Source organism: Gorilla gorilla, chromosome 13 (genome assembly GCF_029281585.2).
Source record: "Gorilla gorilla gorilla isolate KB3781 chromosome 13, NHGRI_mGorGor1-v2.1_pri, whole genome shotgun sequence".
Classification (NCBI taxonomy): domain Eukaryota; kingdom Metazoa; phylum Chordata; class Mammalia; order Primates; family Hominidae; genus Gorilla; species Gorilla gorilla.
In genome coordinates this window covers 84,416,899-84,438,723 of record NC_073237.2, presented here as the reverse complement: position 1 = coordinate 84,438,723, position 21,825 = coordinate 84,416,899, and the positions used below count along the sequence as shown (strand labels likewise).

The 21,825-nt window shown below is 44.3% G+C and overlaps 1 protein-coding gene across 4 annotated transcripts in view; it reads left to right on the top strand.

Annotated features, from left to right (window-relative positions):
* Positions 1-4,779: 4,779 nt before the first annotated feature.
* Positions 4,780-21,825, top strand: part of LOC115935778 (death-associated protein kinase 1-like) — a 69,646-nt gene continuing 52,600 nt past the window's right edge. The window contains exons 1-14 of one of the 4 annotated variants that reach the window (XM_055350895.2): positions 4,780-4,918; positions 6,204-6,333; positions 6,500-6,548; positions 6,638-6,664; positions 7,152-7,304; positions 7,656-7,701; positions 8,825-8,914; positions 10,227-10,319; positions 12,772-12,891; positions 13,333-13,431; positions 14,177-14,275; positions 15,653-15,751; positions 16,791-16,988; positions 18,397-18,594. In XM_055350895.2, coding sequence (XP_055206870.2) covers positions 6,216-6,333; positions 6,500-6,548; positions 6,638-6,664; positions 7,152-7,304; positions 7,656-7,701; positions 8,825-8,914; positions 10,227-10,319; positions 12,772-12,891; positions 13,333-13,431; positions 14,177-14,275; positions 15,653-15,751; positions 16,791-16,988; positions 18,397-18,594 — 1,389 coding nt within the window. In that variant the 5' untranslated portion in view covers positions 4,780-4,918; positions 6,204-6,215. Of the gene's footprint in view, positions 4,919-6,203; positions 6,334-6,499; positions 6,549-6,637; positions 6,665-7,151; positions 7,305-7,655; positions 7,702-8,824; positions 8,915-10,226; positions 10,320-11,054; positions 11,303-11,325; positions 11,522-12,771; positions 12,892-13,332; positions 13,432-14,176; positions 14,276-15,652; positions 15,752-16,790; positions 16,989-18,396; positions 18,595-21,825 lie in introns of those variants that run through there. The other 3 variants (XM_055350896.2, XM_031014243.3, XM_055350897.2) reach the window with 3 other exon arrangements.

The following is a 21,825-nucleotide window of genomic DNA, read 5'->3' as shown; positions in this document are numbered from 1 at the left end:
GGATGAAGGGTGATCAGTATATATGTAGGGATGAAGGAGATTGAGTACATATGTAGGGATGAAGGAATATGAGTCCATATGTAGAAATGAAGAAAATGTAGGGATGAAGGGGGATGGGTATGTAGGGATGAAAGGGGATGTGTACATATGTAGATATGAAGGAAGATGAGTATATGTGTGTATGGGTGAGGGGGGATGGAGTGAATACATAGGGCCTTCTGGGCATCAGTTGATAAGTCCTGACCTAGTGGGATAGGGACTCTCCTAACCTTTCTAATGTCTAACTGAAGGACTTGGTTGCCTGGACAGCCATGACATGGACTGCTTCGTAACAAGTTGAGATTTGAACAGGGACTTGTGAGAAGGGTCAATGATGAAAACTAAGAGGATCAACTAGTGCTCTCCTTGATCCCAGTCTTGATCAGTCACTACACTTTGCAGTCCTGGTCCCTAACTCTTGGGGTTCCAGGGTTATTCATTGTCCTTACTCCTGTGGAGTTCAGTTTCTGAGGACGCAAATACTGAATAAGGCACGAGATGACCAGGCCAGAGAAGGGCAAGCCTAATTTCAATTGGCTGAGCCTAGTAAACAAGCCCAGTCCAAGATGGTGCATGTTCCAGCCTTCTATGGCTATGTAAAAAACTACCCCAGACCCAGTGGGGTGTAGCTTGGGTTCCCTGGGAAGCAGACTCTGAGATGGAGAAGAGTGTGCATGGTGTTTATTAAGAACTATACTTAGGATCAAGATTTGGAGAAGAGGAGAAGGGGGCAGGAATGGGTTTAGTGGCAGCCCCAGTTGGCCAACAGGGAGTTCTGGGGCCAGAATGACCCTTGAGAGTTGCCCCAGGTTGGGCTGAGATGACCTAGTCTTTATATCAGGGATCAGCAAGTTATGGCCTATAGGCCAAACCCAGGTTGCCACCTATTTTTTAACTAAAGTTTTATTGGAACACAGCCACACCCATCATGTACATGTCATCTGTGGCTGCTTTCATGATACATTAGCAGAGCTGAGTAGCTGGGACAGACTGCAAGGCTGGCAAAGCCTAAAATATTTAGGATCTGCCCTTGATAGAAGTTTGGCAGGCCCTGTTATGTTCCCTCATTGATCAGTTGCTGAATGGACAGTCTCTGACCTCTGTGGCCTCGGCTGCGCTGGAGGGTCCCCTTCTAAGGTGCCTTCCTTGCTCAAGGCTCCTTGGCCTTGTTCTTCAAGGACATCTCTTCTTCCTGGGTTTCTCCACATGGCACAGTGGTTTGGCATCATCGTACTTCTTGCGTCTTACCTGAGGGCTTCAGGAGGTGGGACCTGGAGGCCCCCAGTCCATGAAAAGCCACAGCAGGGCTGGCAAAATCACTTGTGCCATTGGTCAAAGTGATCATGGGGCCTGCCCAGATTCAAGAGATGGAGCCACAGATGCCGCCCACTGCCTGAAGGAGGATGGCACAATCACGGTGCAGAAGAGCATGAGGATGAGATGCTGTCAGACCGTCTTTGGAAAAATGTGGAACACCATGGCAGGCCAGGTGGCTGCTCGGCAGTGCCGTGTCAATCCCAGCTCACCCAGGTCACCGCTGCAGTGCCCGTCCCTCCCCAACTCCATCCATGGTCCCTGACATCACATGGGGAGGGAGTTTGAGATGGCCATGGTGGGAATGTGACACCTCGGGAATGGGCTCTACCCACCCCAACCCCAAAGAGCCTGCTGCACACCCCTGCTGCCATGGGAGGACTTCTGGTTTGAAGCCACATGGGAAGAAAGACAGCAGCATTTATTGAGCACTAAGGGTCGCTACATGTCCTGGAACCTCAGGATGACTCCGTAAGCTATGATGTTACCCTTTATTTTATAGAAGGGGAGTCAGAGGCTCTGCAAGGTTGGAGGCCCTGGCAGGATTTGAACCATGGTCCCCTCGTTTTTGCCATCCTGCCTCACAGAAGACGGCGCTGGCAGGAGAAGGAGATCTTGGATCTGAAGAAAGCTTAGGTTGGCAGGGAGGGAGAGAAAGCTGGCCAGAGAAGAGCGGGCAAAGCCTGAGGCCAGGGCAGCATGGGGTTGCCAGAAGGCTGGACAGTGGAGCCCCTGGAAAGGACTTAGGGCCAGCAGACTACGCCAGCTGTGTGGGTACTGGAAGATTCACCCCAACCAGGCAGCCAAACTCCAGACGTTTCTCATTGTCTGAAAAATGCATCTCTGTACTCTATGACAACACAAGCAGAGTGCGAGTGAGGTGGGCTCGGGAGGCCCTGAAGAGGGCCACGGAGAGAAAGCCGGCGGCTGGGCACCACATTCACAGCAGAAGTTTCACTTCCTTCCCCTCACCTTCTTCCTGGGAAGCATAGTGGTTAGGCTCAACCAATGGACCAGTTTTAGCAGGAGGAGCGGGCAGGAAGGGGCTTTCATATTGGATCCTGTAGGAAGCAGTGGTATGCTACAGGGGTGACAGTGGCCTTCTTTATAACAACACTCGTTCCCGCAAGCTGGACCTTACCCATGTGCCAGCCTTGCCAGTTACACATGTCTATTACCTTTCATCCTCATAACCTTCAAGGGAAGAGGTCTTACGACTCCTCTTTGGGGAAATGAGGCTCAAGAGAAGGGGTAACCTTCCGGGTTTCAGGGTGAGCGCATGGCAGAAGTTAAGACTTGGACTGGATGCAGGCACTTGACTTCTCCACATCACGTGGCCGCGGTGCCTGAGTCAGCCCCAGTGGTGCGGGGCGCCCCAGAGAGCACAGAAGCCAGGGCTGGAGACCCAGGTGTGGTGGGAGAGCTTTCTTTGGATGGGGTTGGTTCACAATCTCCCACTTTTTCCCCCCTATAGTTGAAGGATTTTCTCTCCCCCTGTTGTTTGTTTTAAGAATAAGATGCAAAAGTGAGAAGTGGGAGGCCTTGCCATGTTCCATGGGCAGACAGTGTGGGGGCTGTGAGGCCAAGGGCACCTGGGAGGGGAGAGGGTGGGGGCAGACTGCATCTCCCAAGAGCAGGGTGGGGAGTGCAGGGAGGGGTCAGGAGGAGAGCAAGGCCACTGCTGAGGCAGGGTCCATGTAGGACACCTTTCACTTGGACTCCTGGGTGTCCTGGCTGGGCCCAGGCCCTGCTGTGTTCCCTGGAGGATAGGGGAGGCCTGTGGACTGTTCACAGGAGGGTGTGGCTACCTCTGCCAGGCCCCTGGGGATAGGAGAGTCACTCCACCATCCCCGTAAACCAGTGGGAGGCCCTGCAGCAGGAGCGTGGAATTAAGACGTGGGAAAATGGTCTCAGTTTTTCAGGTGCTTGTTAAAGATGCTGAGATTTCTGGTCACCATTCTTGGAAGCCCTCACACAGCAGATTTAAAGTGAGGCTCAGAATCTTCATTTTTAAAGCATCCTCAAATAATTCTGATGCCCATGGACTCTAGACCATGCTAAGGAAAATACTGACCTGGAGGGTGAAGGCATGTGGGATCTGAAACTTTTAAGAAAACAGCTTTTTTGTCATTCTTATCTGATCTTATGAGCACCAATTTTCTTACTCTGAATGGATGTAGATGTGGAAGGTATAATGTTTAGGGAGCGCTCTTGCCCTAAGAGAGATAATGAATACAGCAGTTTGTGCATAATTGCACTTAATTATTATGTTGTGAATATATGGTTAAACTTGATAAAGATTAACTTATAAAAACTCTTATTAAAACTTCCCTGTTATTTGCCATTCATCGCTACCGTGGAGTTTTTAGGGGAGCTTGTTCGTCCATCCACCTGATAAAGTTTTGAATGCATGCTGTGTGCCTGGCTCTGTGCGGTGAGTGGGGCATACAGCAGTAGCCAATAGCTGGGGTGGGAGGTTCTGACCACTCCCCTCCACCCACTTACAGTCTGGACAGAGAAATAAACTAAAAAAATCCGCAACCAACCACGTGCATTTTGCTTTTTTTGTAAATGTATTCTTTTTTTTTTTTTTTTTTTTTTTTGAGACAGTTTCGCTCTGTCACCAGGCTGAAGGGCAGTGGCACAATCTCGGCTCACTGCCACCTCCGTCTCCCAGGTTCAAGCAATTCTCCTGCCTCAGTCTCCCGAGTAGCTGAGATTACAGGCACACGTCACCATGCCCAGTTGTTTTTTGTATTTTTAGTAGAGACGGGGTTTCTCCATGTTGGCCAGGATGGTCTCGATCTCTTGACCTTGTGATCCACCCACCTCAGCCTCCCAAAGTGCTGGGATTACAGGTGTGAGCCATTGCGCCCAGGCTACTAAATGTGATTTTTATAAATGTGTTAGTATTTACATACAAACCAATACTAGACAAGAAAGGAAAAAACCCTTATCAGACCATATATTGTGAATTTGAGTTTTAAAGAATTAATTAAACATGCAAGTTATGAACTTTTCAGGTACTCTCTAATTGAAATAAGAAGATATACACTATAAATTCTGTACAAAGCTGGCTTGCAGATTTTTTCTCGTCATTAGAGTTAAGACATCACCTCTAAGTATAATTAAAATGTTTTAAAGATACACTGATATTTTCTTCACAACATTTCATCTCTGCCCCTCCTCTCATTTGTGAACATGGAACCTTAGGAAAATGGTTCCCAAGTGCTTTCAAGCACAAATGTGTCTGAATGCAGAATTGTCAACAACCTGCACAGAGAATTCTGACTCCATGCTTGGCGGTTTCAGCATAGTCTTTATGCTGTTTTCTTGTCTGAAGTTTGAGCGCACCAATAGTCTATGAGAGAAGGAATCAATATGAAACAGAGTTGTTACCAATAACCTCTGCTTCTGGGTTCTCAGCGTTGCAGGTGGCGAGCTGTTTGACTTCTTAGCTGAAAAGGAATCTTTAACTGAAGAAGAAGCAACTGAATTTCTCAAACAAATTCTTAATGGTGTTTACTACCTGCACTCCCTTCAAATCGCCCACTTTGATCTTAAGGTACGTTTCAAAGTGTAAGCCAGATAGAAGCTTGTGCAGATCACAGCCTCGGTTGTTTCTCTGCTAAGAAAAATTGAGGCATCTGAAAGAGTTACATGATTTTTCCTGTACCAGTTTAACAAACAGAATTATCACTATAAATCGGCAAGCATAGCATACATGCCTCCCACTGGGATGGCTAACCTTTTTGTGGGATAGAGGCTTAACGATAATTGATTACATTCTGGAATTCTTGGTAAAGAATACAAGGGGTCTTAGGAGCCAGGTTTTTTAGTAAGGGGGCTGCTCTTGGCTACTGGGACATTAGCCAGCAGCTAGTGACTGGCACCGATTCCTTCTGTGGCTCTGGGCATGTTAAGATAGAAAATGTGTTGAGTGATGCAAAGGCATATGGCCTGACTCTGTCACCAATAATCAAGCAAACCAAACTCAGATTGGCTAATTGGGGCATTTGCCTGGCTGGATGCAGGACGCTGTTGGAGATGTAAGCCGTCCTCCCAGCCATGACAGAGGTGTAGTCTCTTTGGGAAGGGAAGACACGACAGGAGCAATAGGAAGTGGCAATGGTGGGAAGTTCCAGTTCAAGGCAGGAAGAGGTGATCTGGTAAAGCAGCGTGTGCTCCATCCGAGTAGTTGATTCAGACCAGTAGAGCTGGGATAGGATTTCAGAGGAGGGAGGATTTTCCCCATTCTTTTGTAGCAGAGCTGTCAATGTCCCATTCATGTCCCTGCTGGCCCCACAAACAACGTGCAGAGGCACACACTCATATACATCCTAACAGAGGGCTTGCTGCAAATACCTGTGACTCTTCCTGGCATCTTGTTTCTGGCCCTGGGAGCTGGAAATGCAAAAGAAAAATTTCCACAGAAGCAACTGTCAGCCATGGAGGATGGAGAGATGGTGGATAAAGACCCCAGCTCCCTCATGCTACAATTGGAATAACACTGAGTTCTCCTTTTCCTCTCCCATTCCCCCAGTTACCCCCACCTTGATAGGACACCTCGTAGCAGCTTCCTTCTGTTTCCTGTATCTCCTTTCTCTACCAAGTGTTTCCTGGTGTCCCCTCCCACATAACCCACTTGCATCCGAATCCTTGTCTCAGGCCTGCTTCAGGGAGAACCTAGAGCAAGACATGTATTTTCCTGCTGTTCTCTTCCAACCACCCTTTCTTCCCTACTTTTTGGCCTTTTTTTTTTTTTTTTTTTGGAGAGAAGAACTATTCTGCCATCTTGTCCTCAGCATAACATATCATAGCTTTTTATTTATCTCTCTCTTTTTTTCAAGCCTGAGAACATAATGCTTTTGGATAGAAATGTCCCCAAACCTCGGATCAAGATCATTGACTTTGGGTTGGCCCATAAAATTGACTTTGGAAATGAATTTAAAAACATATTTGGGACTCCAGAGTTTGTCGGTAAGTTTCTTTGCTCCTGTGGTCATTTACATCTCATAAACATTATTCTGGCAAACCTCCCCTGCTAGAAGATTCTTTCCCTGCTACATATTCCTGGTTGTTTCATGAAGATAGAATCGGTTAGTTTGCTTCCTCCCAAGCTAAATGAGTGTTTGTTTCCTCTTAGCTCCTGAGATAGTCAACTATGAACCTCTTGGTCTTGAGGCAGATATGTGGTAAGGAGTATGTCCTTGGTGTTGTTTGCTTTCTGATTTATTTGACTATTCTTCTGACATTTTTTTTGTTTGTTTTGTGTTGTTTTTAGGAGTATCGGGGTAATAACCTATATCCTGTAAGTACCAGAATTCACAACTCATATTCTCTTCTCTTCTATGAGACCATAGGTTTAATTAACCATTAAATGTGCTGTGTTGATCTCTTCAGCTTATGCATGCTTTTGATGCAAACATATTCATTTTACACCCCCAAAACATGTTTAGTTTATACTAATTAAACATGTTCTCCTAATTCGAAATGAGTCATCAGAAACTGTAGCATAATCACTGAAAGAAAGCATAGCTGTCCATCACTGCTGAGAAAACTGATTTCCTTTAAACTACCAGACGCTGTTCCAAATTAACTTGTTAAGTGAATCCTTTTGCCTGAAGCTGAAGCATTTGCTCCTGACAGTTAAAGCCCTATGAAATATAATCAAACTCTAAAGTGATTATTCGAGCACCAAATTATAATCTTATTCCACACTCCAGATGTTATAGGAGCAAAATGACAACACCAAGGGGTCATCATTAATGTTCTGTGCCCAACTTTATTTTTAACAGCCTAAGTGGGGCCTCCCCATTTCTTGGAGACACTAAGCAAGAAACGTTAGCAAATGTATCCGCTGTCAACTACGAATTTGAGGATGAATACTTCAGTAATACCAGTGCCCTAGCCAAAGATTTCATAAGAAGACTTCTGGTCAAGGATCCAAAGTGAGTGTCCACGTTCCTGAAAGGTGCTTGGCCACGGCCTCAGCCAGCTCAGAGCCTGTGTCTGTTCCATGCACAGGGCCACGTTTCTCAGACCCTGCTTGCTTCATCTGCCAAAGGGCAGCATGCCATGTGAAATGCTTCAGAAAATGCAAGCAGGGCCCTCTGCCCCCACTCAGTCAGTCCCTGCAGGCACAGTGAAATAATCACAAAAAGACCGATGTTGTTTTTTGGCTTTCTTCCCTGAACTGCATTTTCCACAGTGTCTGCTTGGCAGGCCCAGCCAGCATGAAAACAACCTTAATATTTGCTGCTATGGTCACAGCATTTTTTTCTTCTCCCCCTCCCCTCAAGGAAGAGAATGACAATTCAAGATAGTTTGCAGCATCCCTGGATCAAGGTGAGTTGCATATTACGAAACTGTTTAGATCACTTTCTGTGTGATTGGTTTGGGCACCCTGGTATTCATGTATCATAGAGTACTGCTAACCACAGGTCACACCTGGAGTGTTAAGTTTGCTATTTGCATCGTATTTTAAGAAAAGCTGACAGGTTAGACTGTATACTAATGATCCCAGAGGTGGGGAGAGAGGAATAAGCGAGCACAGAGCAGGAACTGAAGAAGGTCAAGCCCACTTGACAACTATGTTTGGAGTGACCTGTGGGGTGTTGGCCCCAACAGTGTATTTAAAATTTTATGTTGATTCCAGCATGTAAATATCAATCAAATCTGGATTTCCAGCTTCTCTTGGGAAATCTGATGATCTGCTGACACTGAGCCCTCATTCCACGTGGCCTCGGGAAGTGGCACAGGCGCCTTGGTGCTAGGGAACAGGGCCCCCTGGAACATTACACCTTTACATTACCTGCCTGGCCTGGTTGACATTTGGATTAAAGTATCTTCAATCCAGGGCAGAAAGGGCTTAAGGGTGGGAAAGTATGATAGTTACAGAATAAAATCATGAAATAAAGAAGTGAACATCACAGAATCAGGCTCTGGGGGCAAATAGCTTTGCTGTGCAAGTTCCCAGCGGTTACCTGGGTTCTCCTAGCCAGCTATGGTGTCTCCTCCTCCCAGAGGTGGAGGACAAAAGCTAAATACATCTACTGAACAAGATACAATACAAGGAATTCTCCTGCTATAGGCCAAACTAACTTTGCTGACCTCTGAGATCCCTCTCAGCTCTACATTACTTGATGATACCCAAGTTCGAATGCCTCATAACATAGCCTCACCATGAATATTGCCATTCCCAAACTATCAGTGTGGAAAGTCGTGATTTAGTCTGACCCCAAGCTCTACTTCTCCCCAGTGTTCATGGATGATATGAAACCCTCAGATAGAAGAGTGAGCCCGCTAAGACTAGGTGCCTAGGTATTCCATGTTATCCCAACTTCTTATGCTAATTTAATAAGGTGAATGTGTAAGCATCCTGAATAAGGAGATGTTTCAAAAAATTGTCATATAACACATTTTCATAATTTGAGAGCTTTAATTTTATTTTCTTGGATTTTTATTTCAGCCTAAAGATACACAACAGGCACTTAGTAGAAAAGCATCAGCAGTAAACATGGAGAAATTCAAGAAGTTTGCAGCCCGGAAAAAATGGAAAGTAAGATTGTTTGTTGTGGAGGGATTAACAAATTCTGTTTCCTGTGTAGAGCAGTGTGTGGTCAGGGTCCATCTCCTCTGATACTGGTAATATGGAAGATACATCCTTTCCTCTTTTTAATCCACCCTGTAGTCTTCTGCACCATTACTCTATTTTCAAAAACAAGCAAAAACAATATTTTAGTCACTTTAACTGATACCATTAAATGTAATTTTGTGTTGTTTTCATCAAAACTATTCTCGGTGCAAATTTTTATAGCAGCACTGTAAAATTATAGTGAAATTTTTTTCTAATACTACAAGCCACATTTTAAATAAATTCATTCTTTGTGGTAAGCAGCATGAGATTACATTTGTGCTGTACCTTGGGTAAGTGGGTCTCTCAGCCCAGCCTTTATCTGTGAGTGGTTGGAGTGGGGGCGGGGTGGGGCCGTGAGCATTTGCAGGGTGGCCTGTTCTCCTTCCTCAGTGTGGATGGCCTCCACAGGGGCTGGGTGGGACATAGCTCTGAAGGCATTGCAGACCTCCTGGAACAAATCACACTTCAGGGCTAAGAAGGTGATGGGATGGTTTCCTGTGCCCAGGGTCATGTCAAACCTAGAGGAAGTGGGTACCTACCGTGTCTTCCCAGCTCAGGGCCAGAAATGTACCTCGTTTTCACACCTACCAATTTTGGGGTGCCATGATAGGGATAAGGAAGACCACAGCACTAGATTCTCAAAAGTCCTTAGAATTAGGCTTAAAATAGAGAGAGAGCAACCATTTCTCTTTCTCGCTCTCATTCTTTAACTGTACTTTTGCCTTAGAGAGTAAATGCAGAGATGTTTGTTCTATAGACTAAGAGGTCCCCCAGCTGTTCACTTCCAACAGCTGTTGCGTTTTGGTTATCACATTGTCTACCATCACTGCTTATGTGGCACAAAGGACACAGAGCAAGGCCCCTGCAGTCTGTGCTTCTCTGAGGGGGGATCTGCAAGGGTCAGATCACCTTCTCCAAAGAGCAGAGAAGAAAATATATAGAGAGAAAGGATGTGGGGTGTCCAGCTCTGTAGTTCAATAATGAAACACGGAAGGAGAATCTATATCCTGTTGTCTTGATTTACAAGACCTTTAAAATTATTCTTTAAGCAAATGCAACCCAGTCTGCTGTAGGATTGCCCACCCTGGGAGAGTGTGTGCTGATAGCAATGAACACGATCTCGCAGGCTTTGTCGTTTGTACTCATTTGACAATTGTTACATAAGCTGTCTCTCCTCCTCTCACCCTACCTTTTTTCTCCCCGCCCTCCCTTTAAAAAAAAAAAAAAAAAAAAGCAATCCGTTCGCTTGATATCACTGTGCCAAAGATTATCCAGGTCGTTCCTGTCCAGAAGTAACATGAGTGTTGCCAGAAGCGATGATACTCTGGTAAGCAAACCCGTGTGCCCTGGTGCTCCTTTCTCAGCACTGGGTACTCAGAATGTCCAAGCTGTTCTATTCGTTCAACCTCCCAGGAACCTGAAGTAGTGGAAATGGCAAGCTTATCCTTGATCCCCTTGGAGAGGTTTGGGGGTGCTGATTTATGCACCCTCTTGCTTCTTTCCTCTTTTTTTCTCTTTGATTTGGATGGTGCTGTCCCCTGTCATAGCCCCATACCTCTAACACTACCCTCCACCTTGATGCAAACATAAGCACAGACCACCCCCCCAACACACACACACACACACACACACACACACACACGCACAGCAAATGCACACACATAGAGACACACGCACTGATATTTTGGTAAAAGAGAGGCTAGCCAGCAGAAGAGAAAAGAGCTTGTCCTAATTTGCGTGAACTGTAGCCACTGACATAGAAGAATCTTGGTTAACAGTAGCACAGAAGGGACAGACAGCTGCCACTCCCTTCCCACACACCCACACCAGAGAATCAGGGAGAATGCAGTGCTGCTTGCTGATGTGTCTCCTAGCAGACCAGAAGGCCAAACCTGCTTGCCTGACTGGCCTGGTGTTGACTGCCCAAGGCCCTTGAATGTAACTCCAACTTTCTTAGTTTTAATGTGAACTTTGACAAAGTGGCAAAGATTTATCAAATTTGTTGTTCAGTACTCTCTAGTTATTTTTCCTTTGTAATTAGAAATGCATTCATTTTCTAATTTCTAGCCTTTATTTTCTTTATTTTCCCCTCTAATCCAAACTGAAACCTAATCACAGATAAGCTCTTCAGATATGAGTGGAAGTGTCCGAATTCAACAAGACTTTCCCCTGACAATCAAACAACGCGGCTTTGTTAAGTCAGGAGGTGAAGGGGACTCCAGACAAGGCAGCCACGGTCGTCCTGCGGGAACTACCCTGCCCCTTTAACTGAATAGTCAGCATTTTCCCGGTGGAGCCAAGTACTTCAGGGTGGGAACTGCAAACACCAGCTCCCCTTTTTTCTCCTTAAGTTAGTAGCTTCACTGAGGCTTCACATCTAGCCTTGTGGAGTGAAATGGGATTGGAGATGTTTGAAAAAAAAGCAAAAGAGAAGCAGTTCAGGGCGAGAAGAGAGAAGAGGAGGCTTTGTTTGGGAATTGTTAGAGGGTGGCTGCACAACCAGTGAAAAGATAAAAACTGTGACTCTAGGTAAGATAATGAGAGTGATTAAAGATTGCAAATTGAAATCACTGAATATTCAACTGGGAGACAATACATGTGTCACAGTGAAAAGTTTAGGGTAGGAGAGGGACCAAGGGTCTTGTAGGAGCTCCAGGTGGAAAGATCCCCTCCCAGAGGTCAGATTCCCTTATTTCCATATTCTAATCACGGGGATGAGTCATAACAATCTGCCTTATTATTCCTTCTGTTTTCCCCATTTCTCTTGACTTGCACTTTCATGTAAACGCCTCTTAGTCATTGACTTCAATTGTGATAGAAAAGCAAAACCAGTGGCATTCTTAAACATGCATTTTATACAAATATTACTAAAACCCACATGAAAAGTGTTTGGATTCAGATCTATAGAGAAGAGAAAGCAGATGGAGAAAAATGCTTTCTCCGTTCTCCCCCACAAGCAGAGATTCAGCCTCTGTAGATTAACTTTTCCAGATTTGAAATTCCAGTGGTCATAATTCTATATTCATAAGTTCAGAAATTTTGTTTAGGATTTTTCTAGCTAATTCCTTAGTTTTAATGTGAATTTTGAAAGAGTGGCAAAGATTTTTCCAGTTTTTGTTCACTACTCTTCCAGTTATTTTTTCCTTTGTAATTAGAAATGCATCAGTTTTCTGATTTCTAGCCTTTATTTTCTTTATTTAGAGCCTATTGTTTTAATTTTTATTTTTCTGTTTTTTATAATTGGGACCAGCTTTCAGAGATTTTTGCCATGTTATTCTATACCTAGCAATGGAAGAAATTCAAGTGATCAGAAAACAATTCTGTAATTGGAAAAACTGCAAATTGAGAATATCTTATTCAAAGGCATCATTTCTTTGCTGCAATAGGCTTTTCTTTTTCCTTATCCATGAAGAGAGTCTGTGTTATACCTAAAAATTTTCACAGTGGTTTTAGGAACTATGTTTTGACAGATTCTTAAGATAAACACAAAGGGTTACTTATCATCATTATTTGAAATCTGGATCTTGGACATTGTGTCTCTGGGCTATACTGCAGGTGACATTAAAGCCCAGATAAAGAGTAGATAGTGCTTGTTTGCAACATGGAAGGAGCAAAAATTCCTTCCTAGGTCCCTCCGTGACTGTATGGATTTGGGGAGTAAATGGCTTACTTTCCTCTGAATGCCCCTGTTAACAAGTGAGCACAGGTTTCTTTTATGTTGGTAAGAAAAGCATGGCTAGCAATGTAACTCTGTTTCCATCTTGGCTGTCTCTCTCAAGGATGAGGAAGACTCGTTTGTGATGAAAGCCATCATCCATGCCATCAACGATGACAACGTCCCAGGCCTGCAGCACCTTCTGGGCTCATTATCCAACTATGATGTTAACCAACCCAACAAGGTCTGGTTCTGTTCTGCTGCATACTGGAGGGGTGGGTCACAGTGACCTTGCCCTTCCATATCCAAGGAAAGACCCCATCTGCTTCTCCATTCTCCCTTCCAATTGGAAGCTCCATACTGTGGGGAAAATCACTTCTGTTTAGAAAGTGATTTGAGTTACAAATAAGGTCTTTGTGCATTGAGGGCCTTCCTTCATTCACGTGTTGTATCTCTACCCATGAAATTTTAGATCTTCTCATCCTGCTAATGAAAATGTCCCCGATGATGAGAATCCGAAAGGGGAAGGAAAGGTTTTATACCCTTCCACCTGTCTTCCTGCCACGCAGTGGTAGCTCTATGTCTGTTGAGATAGGGGAAGGTGTGTGGGAACAGCAATCATCATTTGGGCTTTTCCTTTCCTACCAAACCTGAAAATTAGTAATTTTTTTCTTGCCTATTCTAGCACGGGACACCTCCATTACTCATTGCTGCTGGCTGTGGGAATATTCAAATACTACAGTTGCTCATTAAAAGAGGCTCAAGAATCGATGTCCAGGATAAGGTCATAATTGTTTTATTGAAATGAATTGAATTTTAAAGTATTTTCAAGTGTCTCTTAATCATAGGGGTAACAGAGGAAAAAAATTTATGTCCTAACTTGTTTCTCAGTTTCCTGTAAAGGAAAATGAGCTGCTTTTAAACAGCTTGGTACAGCCTGACACATGGGTTAAAGAGGCAAACATTTATCATTTATCCTCCCCTTGGCGCTGCTGCTTGACATCAGCATTTCTTTGTACACTACCCAGATTTTACTTCTTACCGATCACATTTACTCAACAATGTTAGATGTCACACATGAAAAAGTTTTACTATCTAATTATTCTCATCAGAAATGTGTTTGCCTGCTTCTGTAGACGTCAGCACAGCTGTAAGTGGAGTAGATCTGGCCCTCTGCAGTAAGGGAATCCTAACCAGACGGGGGAGATGAGGGTTTACAAACATAAAATAATTGTTTATAAGCAATTGTTTATTTTGAAATCATTTTTTATTTACAAAAAAAAGTTGGAAAATTGGTACAGAGAGTTCCATTATTCGCTTCACCCAGGTGCCCCTAATGCTAGCATCTTGTATAACCACGGTACATTTGTCAAAGGTGTAAAATAGAATGAGGGTTTTATTCCTCTGGGAAGTTGCTCCTCTGGGGTTTGTCATCACCCAGGAAGGGAAATAACAGTGAGTCTGAGGAATGCATGCATCTGGTGCTGTCAGCTCTCTAGAAATGTGACCCCAGGTTGATTTTCCTGCAGGGTGGGTCCAATGCCATCTACTGGGCTGCTCGGCATGGCCACGTCGATACCTTGAAATTTCTCAATGAGAACAAATGCCCTTTGGATGTGAAAGACAAGGTAAGGCCACTTCTCTTAGGAGGAACATGAGGAGGTAGTAAATGGATGCATGTGAGTGTGAGTGCTGTCCTACCATGTGCATCGGGACCCAAAGGAAATGAATCAGGACCAGAATTCACCTGCAGAACATTTAAGTTGGAAATTTCTTGTTGCCTGTGGTTTGGTCTAATACTGAAATCAGCCTTAAGTCAAAATCTTTCAGGTAGTTGCCATAATACGCACGCATTGAATTATAATCCCCATAACATAAAAACCTCAAAGTTCTAGTACAGACAACCAGAGAGAGACCTCGGTCTCTATTTGATTTTCTTCCTGACTCAACCTTGTGCTTTTAAGCGGATCTCTCCTATTCTCTTCTTCTTTGAAGTGGCTGACAGTGCTGACCTGACAATCACAGACACTAGAAGATATTAATGAGACAATGCACATAAAGTAATAAAGTAAGGCTTTTTTTGGGCACAACAGTGTTATAAAAGTTACTGATTTATCAAGATACCTTGTTTTCATATGTGTGTGTTTCATTCAGTTCACACAACGATCCTGTGAATTAATTGGCTGTGCTGGAACCTGAACCTGGAATTCCTACCTACTCATCCATTATTTATTCTACTGTACAACACTTCTCTGCTTCCAGTACTGGCAGACTAATTTGACGTTTAGTCAAGCTGCCACACACAGTTGCATGGGTTGTGCACTGCACCATATCTGAGGGGTAACATTCATATCAGAGACACACATTTATTATGGCAGTTTTCTGGAAGGTGGCAACACTATATCTTGTTTTGTCTTCTTAAAATTTGTTTATTCTGATGATTTTCTGTGGGGTGGATAGAAGTAAAGTATCTTAAAGGATTTGCACTTGTTACTAATTCACAGAAAGTTATTACATGGGCAAATAGCGACATTCTTTAAAATTTCTGAGAAAATCTCTGAGAATATAAGAAAATAAGTTTCTAATCATAGGCAATGAAATGAGAAGCTTATTAATAAATAAAATTGTTCATTTAAGTAACTGCTGAATGATGAACCCAATAGTAAAAAGAGAGTGTTGTGTTTAAAGAGAAAACCACACAGCTAGAAGTATCAGCACATAAAGAAGACTGAGAACAGCTATCATGGAAAAGGGAGAGCCTTCTCCTGAGTTGTTTGCACTTCACAGGATGAGCCAAGTATGTGGGCTTAATACTCACTGTGTGGTGGACACCCCAACCTCAGGTCCCCATCCTAGCCACTATAGGGGCATCTGCCCGAGGTGGGTGGGTGGAACCAAAGGGGACAGAGTGGAACCAGGCAGGCCTGGGTGTAGGCCTTGGGTTCTGGTCTCCATAGCCTGCTCACAGATGTGGCTCTGAATCACCGGCTCCTTTTCTTCTGCAGTCTGGAGAGACGGCCCTCCACGTGGCAGCTCGCTATGGCCATGCTGACGTGGCTCAGTTACTGTGCAGCTTCGGCTCCAATCCCAATATCCAGGACAAGGTGGGTCGTGACTGACATCCTCCCTTCCTCTGCTCTATACATGAATGTACAGGCAGCCAGATGGTACAGTCGGGGTCTTTAGAGTTTTATCCAAGCTAGGCTTTCTGTCTTCCACTACAGAGGGCAAGGCTCAAGGGGCAGGGACTCAAACAGAAGTACTAGCTAAGGTGTGCAAGGTGCTAATGCCAGGATCAGGTCTAACCACTTTATTTATTCATGCATTCAATCCGCTGAACAGCCCTATGAGGTGGATTACTGTTATCATTCTCATTTTAGAGATGAGGGAATTGAGGCAGGGAAAGTTTCTGTAACTTTCCCAGGCTCACAAAGCTCAGAAGGGTAGAGTTGGGGCTTGAACACACACAGTCTGGTTTCAGAGTCTACCTTTGTAACCACCACCACACTAGGATGGCCTCTCATCGGTGCATATATGTATCTAGCCATGTTGATCCTGAAGATACAGGCCTCACAGTCTATAAGGACTTCCCTTGACTTGTTAAAGTGTGGCTCTCCTAATTACTTTCTTGCCAAAGCAACAATACTGTTACCACTCACCTTGTGTTGTAAACATGACAGAAAGCTAGAGGCATTAAGGTTGCTGGAAGAATTCATGCTCAGGGAAGTGCTCACCTACTGTTAGTAGTTTCAGATAAAGTCAGCGAGGCACTTATTAGAAAGATGCTGCAATGCACCTGCACGAAGGCTCTATTGTTCAGACAAGCAGGGCCGATGGTTTCAACGGGCTCCCGAAAGTCAATTGTCAGTCATATGCTGAGAAAGCCAAATTCATCAAACACACAAGTGTTGAGGAAGGAAAACTAATGAAAGAGAGACATCAGATCTACCTCTTAATGCTGCTGGCTCACACTCATGTTGTTATTTTATTCCAGATTAATATTTCACTCCAATACCTATGAGCTCTTTCCCTCTGCTGCCTTGGTTGCGTTTCTGCCAAATTTGACAGGGACTCTCACCTTGCTTTATACTTTGTTTCTCATTATTGTGTTCTCCTCCTCTCTGTACTCGTCTCCTTGGCCAGGAAGAAGAAACTCCCCTGCACTGTGCTGCTTGGCACGGCTATTACTCTGTGGCCAAAGCCCTTTGTGAAGCCGGCTGTAACGTGAACATCAAGAACCGAGAAGGAGAGACGCCCCTCCTGACAGCCTCTGCCAGGGGCTACCACGACATCGTGGAGTGTCTGGCCGAACATGGAGCCGACCTTAATGCTTGCGACAAGGTGCCTTATGGGGGAAGACTCATATGCACTGGGAAGTGATCTAGGGGTCTAGAGGGACCACAAGACTCCTCAGTTTGTTTCCCTAAGATAACAAACTTGAATGCAGCAAACTGTAATTACCCCGTCTCTTCTCTGTTCCAAAGATTCTGTGAACTTTTCTATATTGTATTTAATAGTTAATATTAATTTATGGCATATAACAAAATTCATGAGTTGATCAATTGACTTTGGTCTCTAAATAATTTTTAGCTTTTTTAGCTTTAGAGCAGGTACAGTGATGTTCACTGAATCCGAGACAATTCTCATTGAGGACTGACATTGGCAACACACTATTAATTTTTAGATAAACAAAGAAACAGATGTTTTACCTATTTCTATCATCCGCTGTGTTGTAAAAAGACAATAAACCACTCTTGTCTGGCAATCTCGATGCTAGACCAGGTTTAATTAAACAAATTCAGCCTCATCTGTTTTTATTGTGATCTGTACTTAAAACAAGCCTGTGATGTTGCTATATATGGTTAGATTTGGGATTCTGTAGTTAATTTAATATCTGCCCTTTGTGAAGTTATTTTCTTTGTATAGAGCAATGGTTCTGGGTCGGGGGCGACTTTGCCCCCAGGGGTGTTTGATAATGTCTGGGGATACTTTCTGGTTGTCACAACTAGAGATGGGAGTTGCTACTGGCATCTCGTCGATCCCAGCCAGTGGTGCTACTAAACATCCTGCAGCTCACAGAGCAGCCCCCTCGACAGAGAATCACCCAGCTCCAAATGCCAATAGCGCTGAGGCTGAGAAACCCTAGCACAGTAGGTTTTAGAAGTGTTTCAGAACTCTCCACCCAGCTCCTAAAACTCAACACATCTATTCATCAGGGATTCTGTAATAGGTAGAATGAATGCCCGGGCTGGTTTTTCATGGGATGCAGAGGTTACACATGTTAAATCTGCTTCTCATTTATATGACAGCCCTTGAGCAAGTTATTTCACAATACTTTCACATTTTTCCTGGTGCAAAGTAAAATAATAGGCTCTCTATTTAGGAAATTGGCAGAGATTGCTGGGCAAATGTTTTTAAAAGTGTTTTACAAATGCTTTGATTAAAGAGGCCATTGGAGTATCAACAATTACTTATGTTCTATCTGATTGTACTGCCGAAGCCTAAATGAATCAAGCTAGTGTTCAGCTTAGGCTGTGATTATTTAGAGAGGAACATGTAAAGCTCCGCATCCTCCCAGTCCTTACCCCTGCTATAGGAGTAAAGTTTCTTCATTTAAATCCTTCACTAGGCCTTTTAGTAGTGATCTTGTTGCCAATTAAACCTCACTCGATGGCGGCAGGAAAGGTGAAGAGACGGAGGCCACATGCCCAAGTGAAAAGCTCTCATGATCTCTGGGGTTTGTTTCCAGGACGGACATATTGCCCTTCATCTGGCTGTAAGACGGTGTCAGATGGAGGTAATCAAGACTCTCCTCAGCCAAGGGTGTTTCGTCGATTATCAAGACAGGCACGGCAATACTCCCCTCCATGTGGCGTGTAAAGATGGCAACATGCCTATCGTGGTGGCCCTCTGTGAAGCAAACTGCAATTTGGACATCTCCAACAAGGTATGCACAGAGAACAGGATCCCTACAGCTTCCAACTGTGTCCATCCACCCGATTCTGGGTCTTGATTCTGTGTCCTCCCGCCTGATTCCAGGTCCTGATTCTGTGTCCATCCCCCTGATCCCGGGTCCTGATTCTGTGTCCGTCTCCCCGATCCCGGGTCCTGATTCTGGGTCCTCTCACCTGATCCCAGGTCCTGATTCTGTGTTCTCTCACCTGATCCCAGGTCCTGATTCTGTGTCCATCTCCCCGATCCCGGGTCCTGATTCTGTGTCCTCCCACCTGATCCCGGGTCCTGATTCTGTGTCCTCCCACCTGATCCCGGGTCCTGATTCTGTGTTCTCTCACCTGATCCCGGGTCCTGATTCTGTGTTCTCTCACCTGAACCCGGGTCCTGATTCTGTGTCCTCCCACCTGATCCCAGGTCCTGATTCTGTGTCCTCCCACCTGATCCCGGGTCCTGATTCTGTGTCCATTCCCCCGATCCTGGGTCCTGATTCTGTGTCCTCCCACCTGATCCCAGGTCCTGATTCTGTGTCCTCGCACCCGATCCCAGGTCCTGATTCTGTGTCCATCCCCTCGATCCTGGGTCCTGATTCTGTGTACTCCCACCTGATCCTGGATTTTGGCCAAGTTTCTATTTGCATGTGTTTGTTGTTGAAAGTGAATATTACTTATATGGACATGTACTTTTTTATAGGGTTTTGCCATCTTAAGTTGCATTTTACATGTGACTTTTGAATAATTTCATAAACAGAAAATTATTATAAGTACTTTTTGCATAACTCAGTGTACACTGATGGAAATCCCGTGTGTGTGTGTATGTGTGTGTGTGTGTACATGCATGTGAGCATGAGGCTCTGTAGAGGAATCAGAGAAGCATGGTAAAATTGTAACATCTTTCTAGAGCACTAAGTCTTCAGGAAAATGTCTAGTGACATTAAGATTTGATCCCAGGACTGTATTTCTCTTTTTTATTTTATTTATTTATTTTATTTATTATCATTATTATTATTATTTTTGAGACAGAGTCTCACTCTTGTCGCCCAGGCTGGAGTGCAGTGGCCCAATCTTGGCTCGCTGCAACCTCTGCCTCCTGGGCTCAAGCGATTCTCATGCCTCAGCCTCCTGAGTAGCTGGGATTACAGGCCCATGCCACCATGCCCTGCTAATTTTTGTATTTTTAGTAGAGACAGGGTTTCACCATGTTGGCTAGGCTGGTCTCGAACTCCTGACCTCAAGTGATCTGCCCACTTCAGCCTCCCAATGTGCTGCGTTTACAGGCATGAGCCATCACACCTGGCCCTATATTTTTCTGCTTAGCTTTCCGCATTGAGAGTTTTATGGGCAAAAGTTCCTACTACCGTTTTTTGTGCTAAATAAATGTGGTAAGACTGAAGAGATGCTATCATTTGATGAAAAATGGAGAAATGAAAATAACTGTGCTTTTAGGTTCATAAAAAATGTTGACTTCTAGATTTTAGCCACCACCTTCCCTTTTCTCTGAATTCCATATAGATGTTCATTACCAAACAACACAGAATATTGCAGATTCCTGTGATTTTGGCCCTGTAGCTGTATTAAAGACAAGCATTATGCCGTTACAATTATGCTAAAAATAAAGTCCAAGCGCAATTAATTTTTTAATTTCAGGAAATGTTTATCAATGGCGTATACAATGCCAGTAGGATTCTAGTATGGTTTGTTGGAGGTAAAAGGATATCTGAAACAGCTGGAAAGTTATACTTTTATGTACACTGATTCCTTTTGCATGTTATGTGATTAACTCAAGCAGAAATTGAAATTGATAATTTCACATTCTGAGACTGTGTGGAAGGGCAGTATCCCAGGTTTTAGCCATTAGCTGCTGGTTGCTTTCTTAGTTTGTCCCGTTTTAATCTTGCCAAGTCAGTTGTGTAAGTGGCTTAAGGGGAAAGCCAAGTGTAACATGAAGTAGCATCAAGACCTTGGGTTTCCATCTAGGATTCTTTAAATGAATCAAAACCAGCTTCAAGGGACATCTGCACTTATTTGACTCTCTGTAGACATTCCCACTGTGCGCCCAGGGGTCCACTATGTGTGCAGCATCTAGAATCAGCTCTCCCCTTGTGAGAGGAGAGAGGAGGAGCTGAGCATCTCACGGTGCTTTGCCCTAACCTCAACAGGGAATGTGTTCTTCCCAGTTTCACTCCATACCTAAATGCACAACTTCACTTGTTAAATACACTCTTTAAAAAATCCACAAGACAGTCCCAGACTTTCATGTTTTGAAACCACTGGCTTATTTACTGGAAAAGTCTCACATTTTTCAGGCTGCAAATATCTATAAGTAAAGTCGATAAATGCTGACATAAACTTGTGTAATCACTGTCTGTGGCAGAGCAGCTGTACATAGAGGGCCTTCTGTAGACGATTTTGTCATTGAATGAAGCTCAGCTGATGTGAAAATCATCAGTTCCAGTTTCACCCCTTGGAATTAGCAGCAAAATTCAGACCCGTAATCCAGAGCCCATCTGGACAGAAGTGTGCTGGCTCCAGAACAAGCCCTGCATCTCTGCCCCCGCAGACAGGCTCCCCAGGTTGGCTTTGACGCTCCCATCATCAGCACACCCTGATTTTGGGGATCTCACAGCTTCTTCAGAAGGGTTGCTGTCAGGCTTGTTTTGCTATTTTTTTTTTTTAATGGAAAGGTGATGGGGGCTTTAGAAGGGCTTAAAAGAAGCACAGGTACATAACAGAGGGCATCGCTTCCTACCAAAGCACATCCAGCTTTCTAGAGACTCACTCAAGCAACTGATTGTGAGCGTGGGGTGGCATCCACATTCTGCAAGGAGGCTGTTGCTCTTTCTCCATTGCGTGGTCTTGCCTTTTCGTTATCTGAATTAAGTTCCTCCAGAAATAAAAATGGCCATTCCAATCCTACCCTGTCACCAGTATGTGACAGGACCTCATGGCTATGTTTGACGCTCATGCAGTGAAACAGACATTTCTGCATTCTTCCTCCTTCTCATATGGAAATCAGGAGAGTGGCCGTTTAACTTGCCGTGTTAGAAAGCACGGAAAGGAAAGGGAATAATAGATGGCGCAGAATGCATGGCCCTTACCCATTTGTCCCTCTTTAAGTCGGTGCTTCCCATAAGGACAGACAGAAGGCACGCTGTGCACACGCACACATCTGGGAGGATGAGAGAGGACTCCCTGCCTGTCAGGTGTTTATCGAGGCCCTTCCAGGG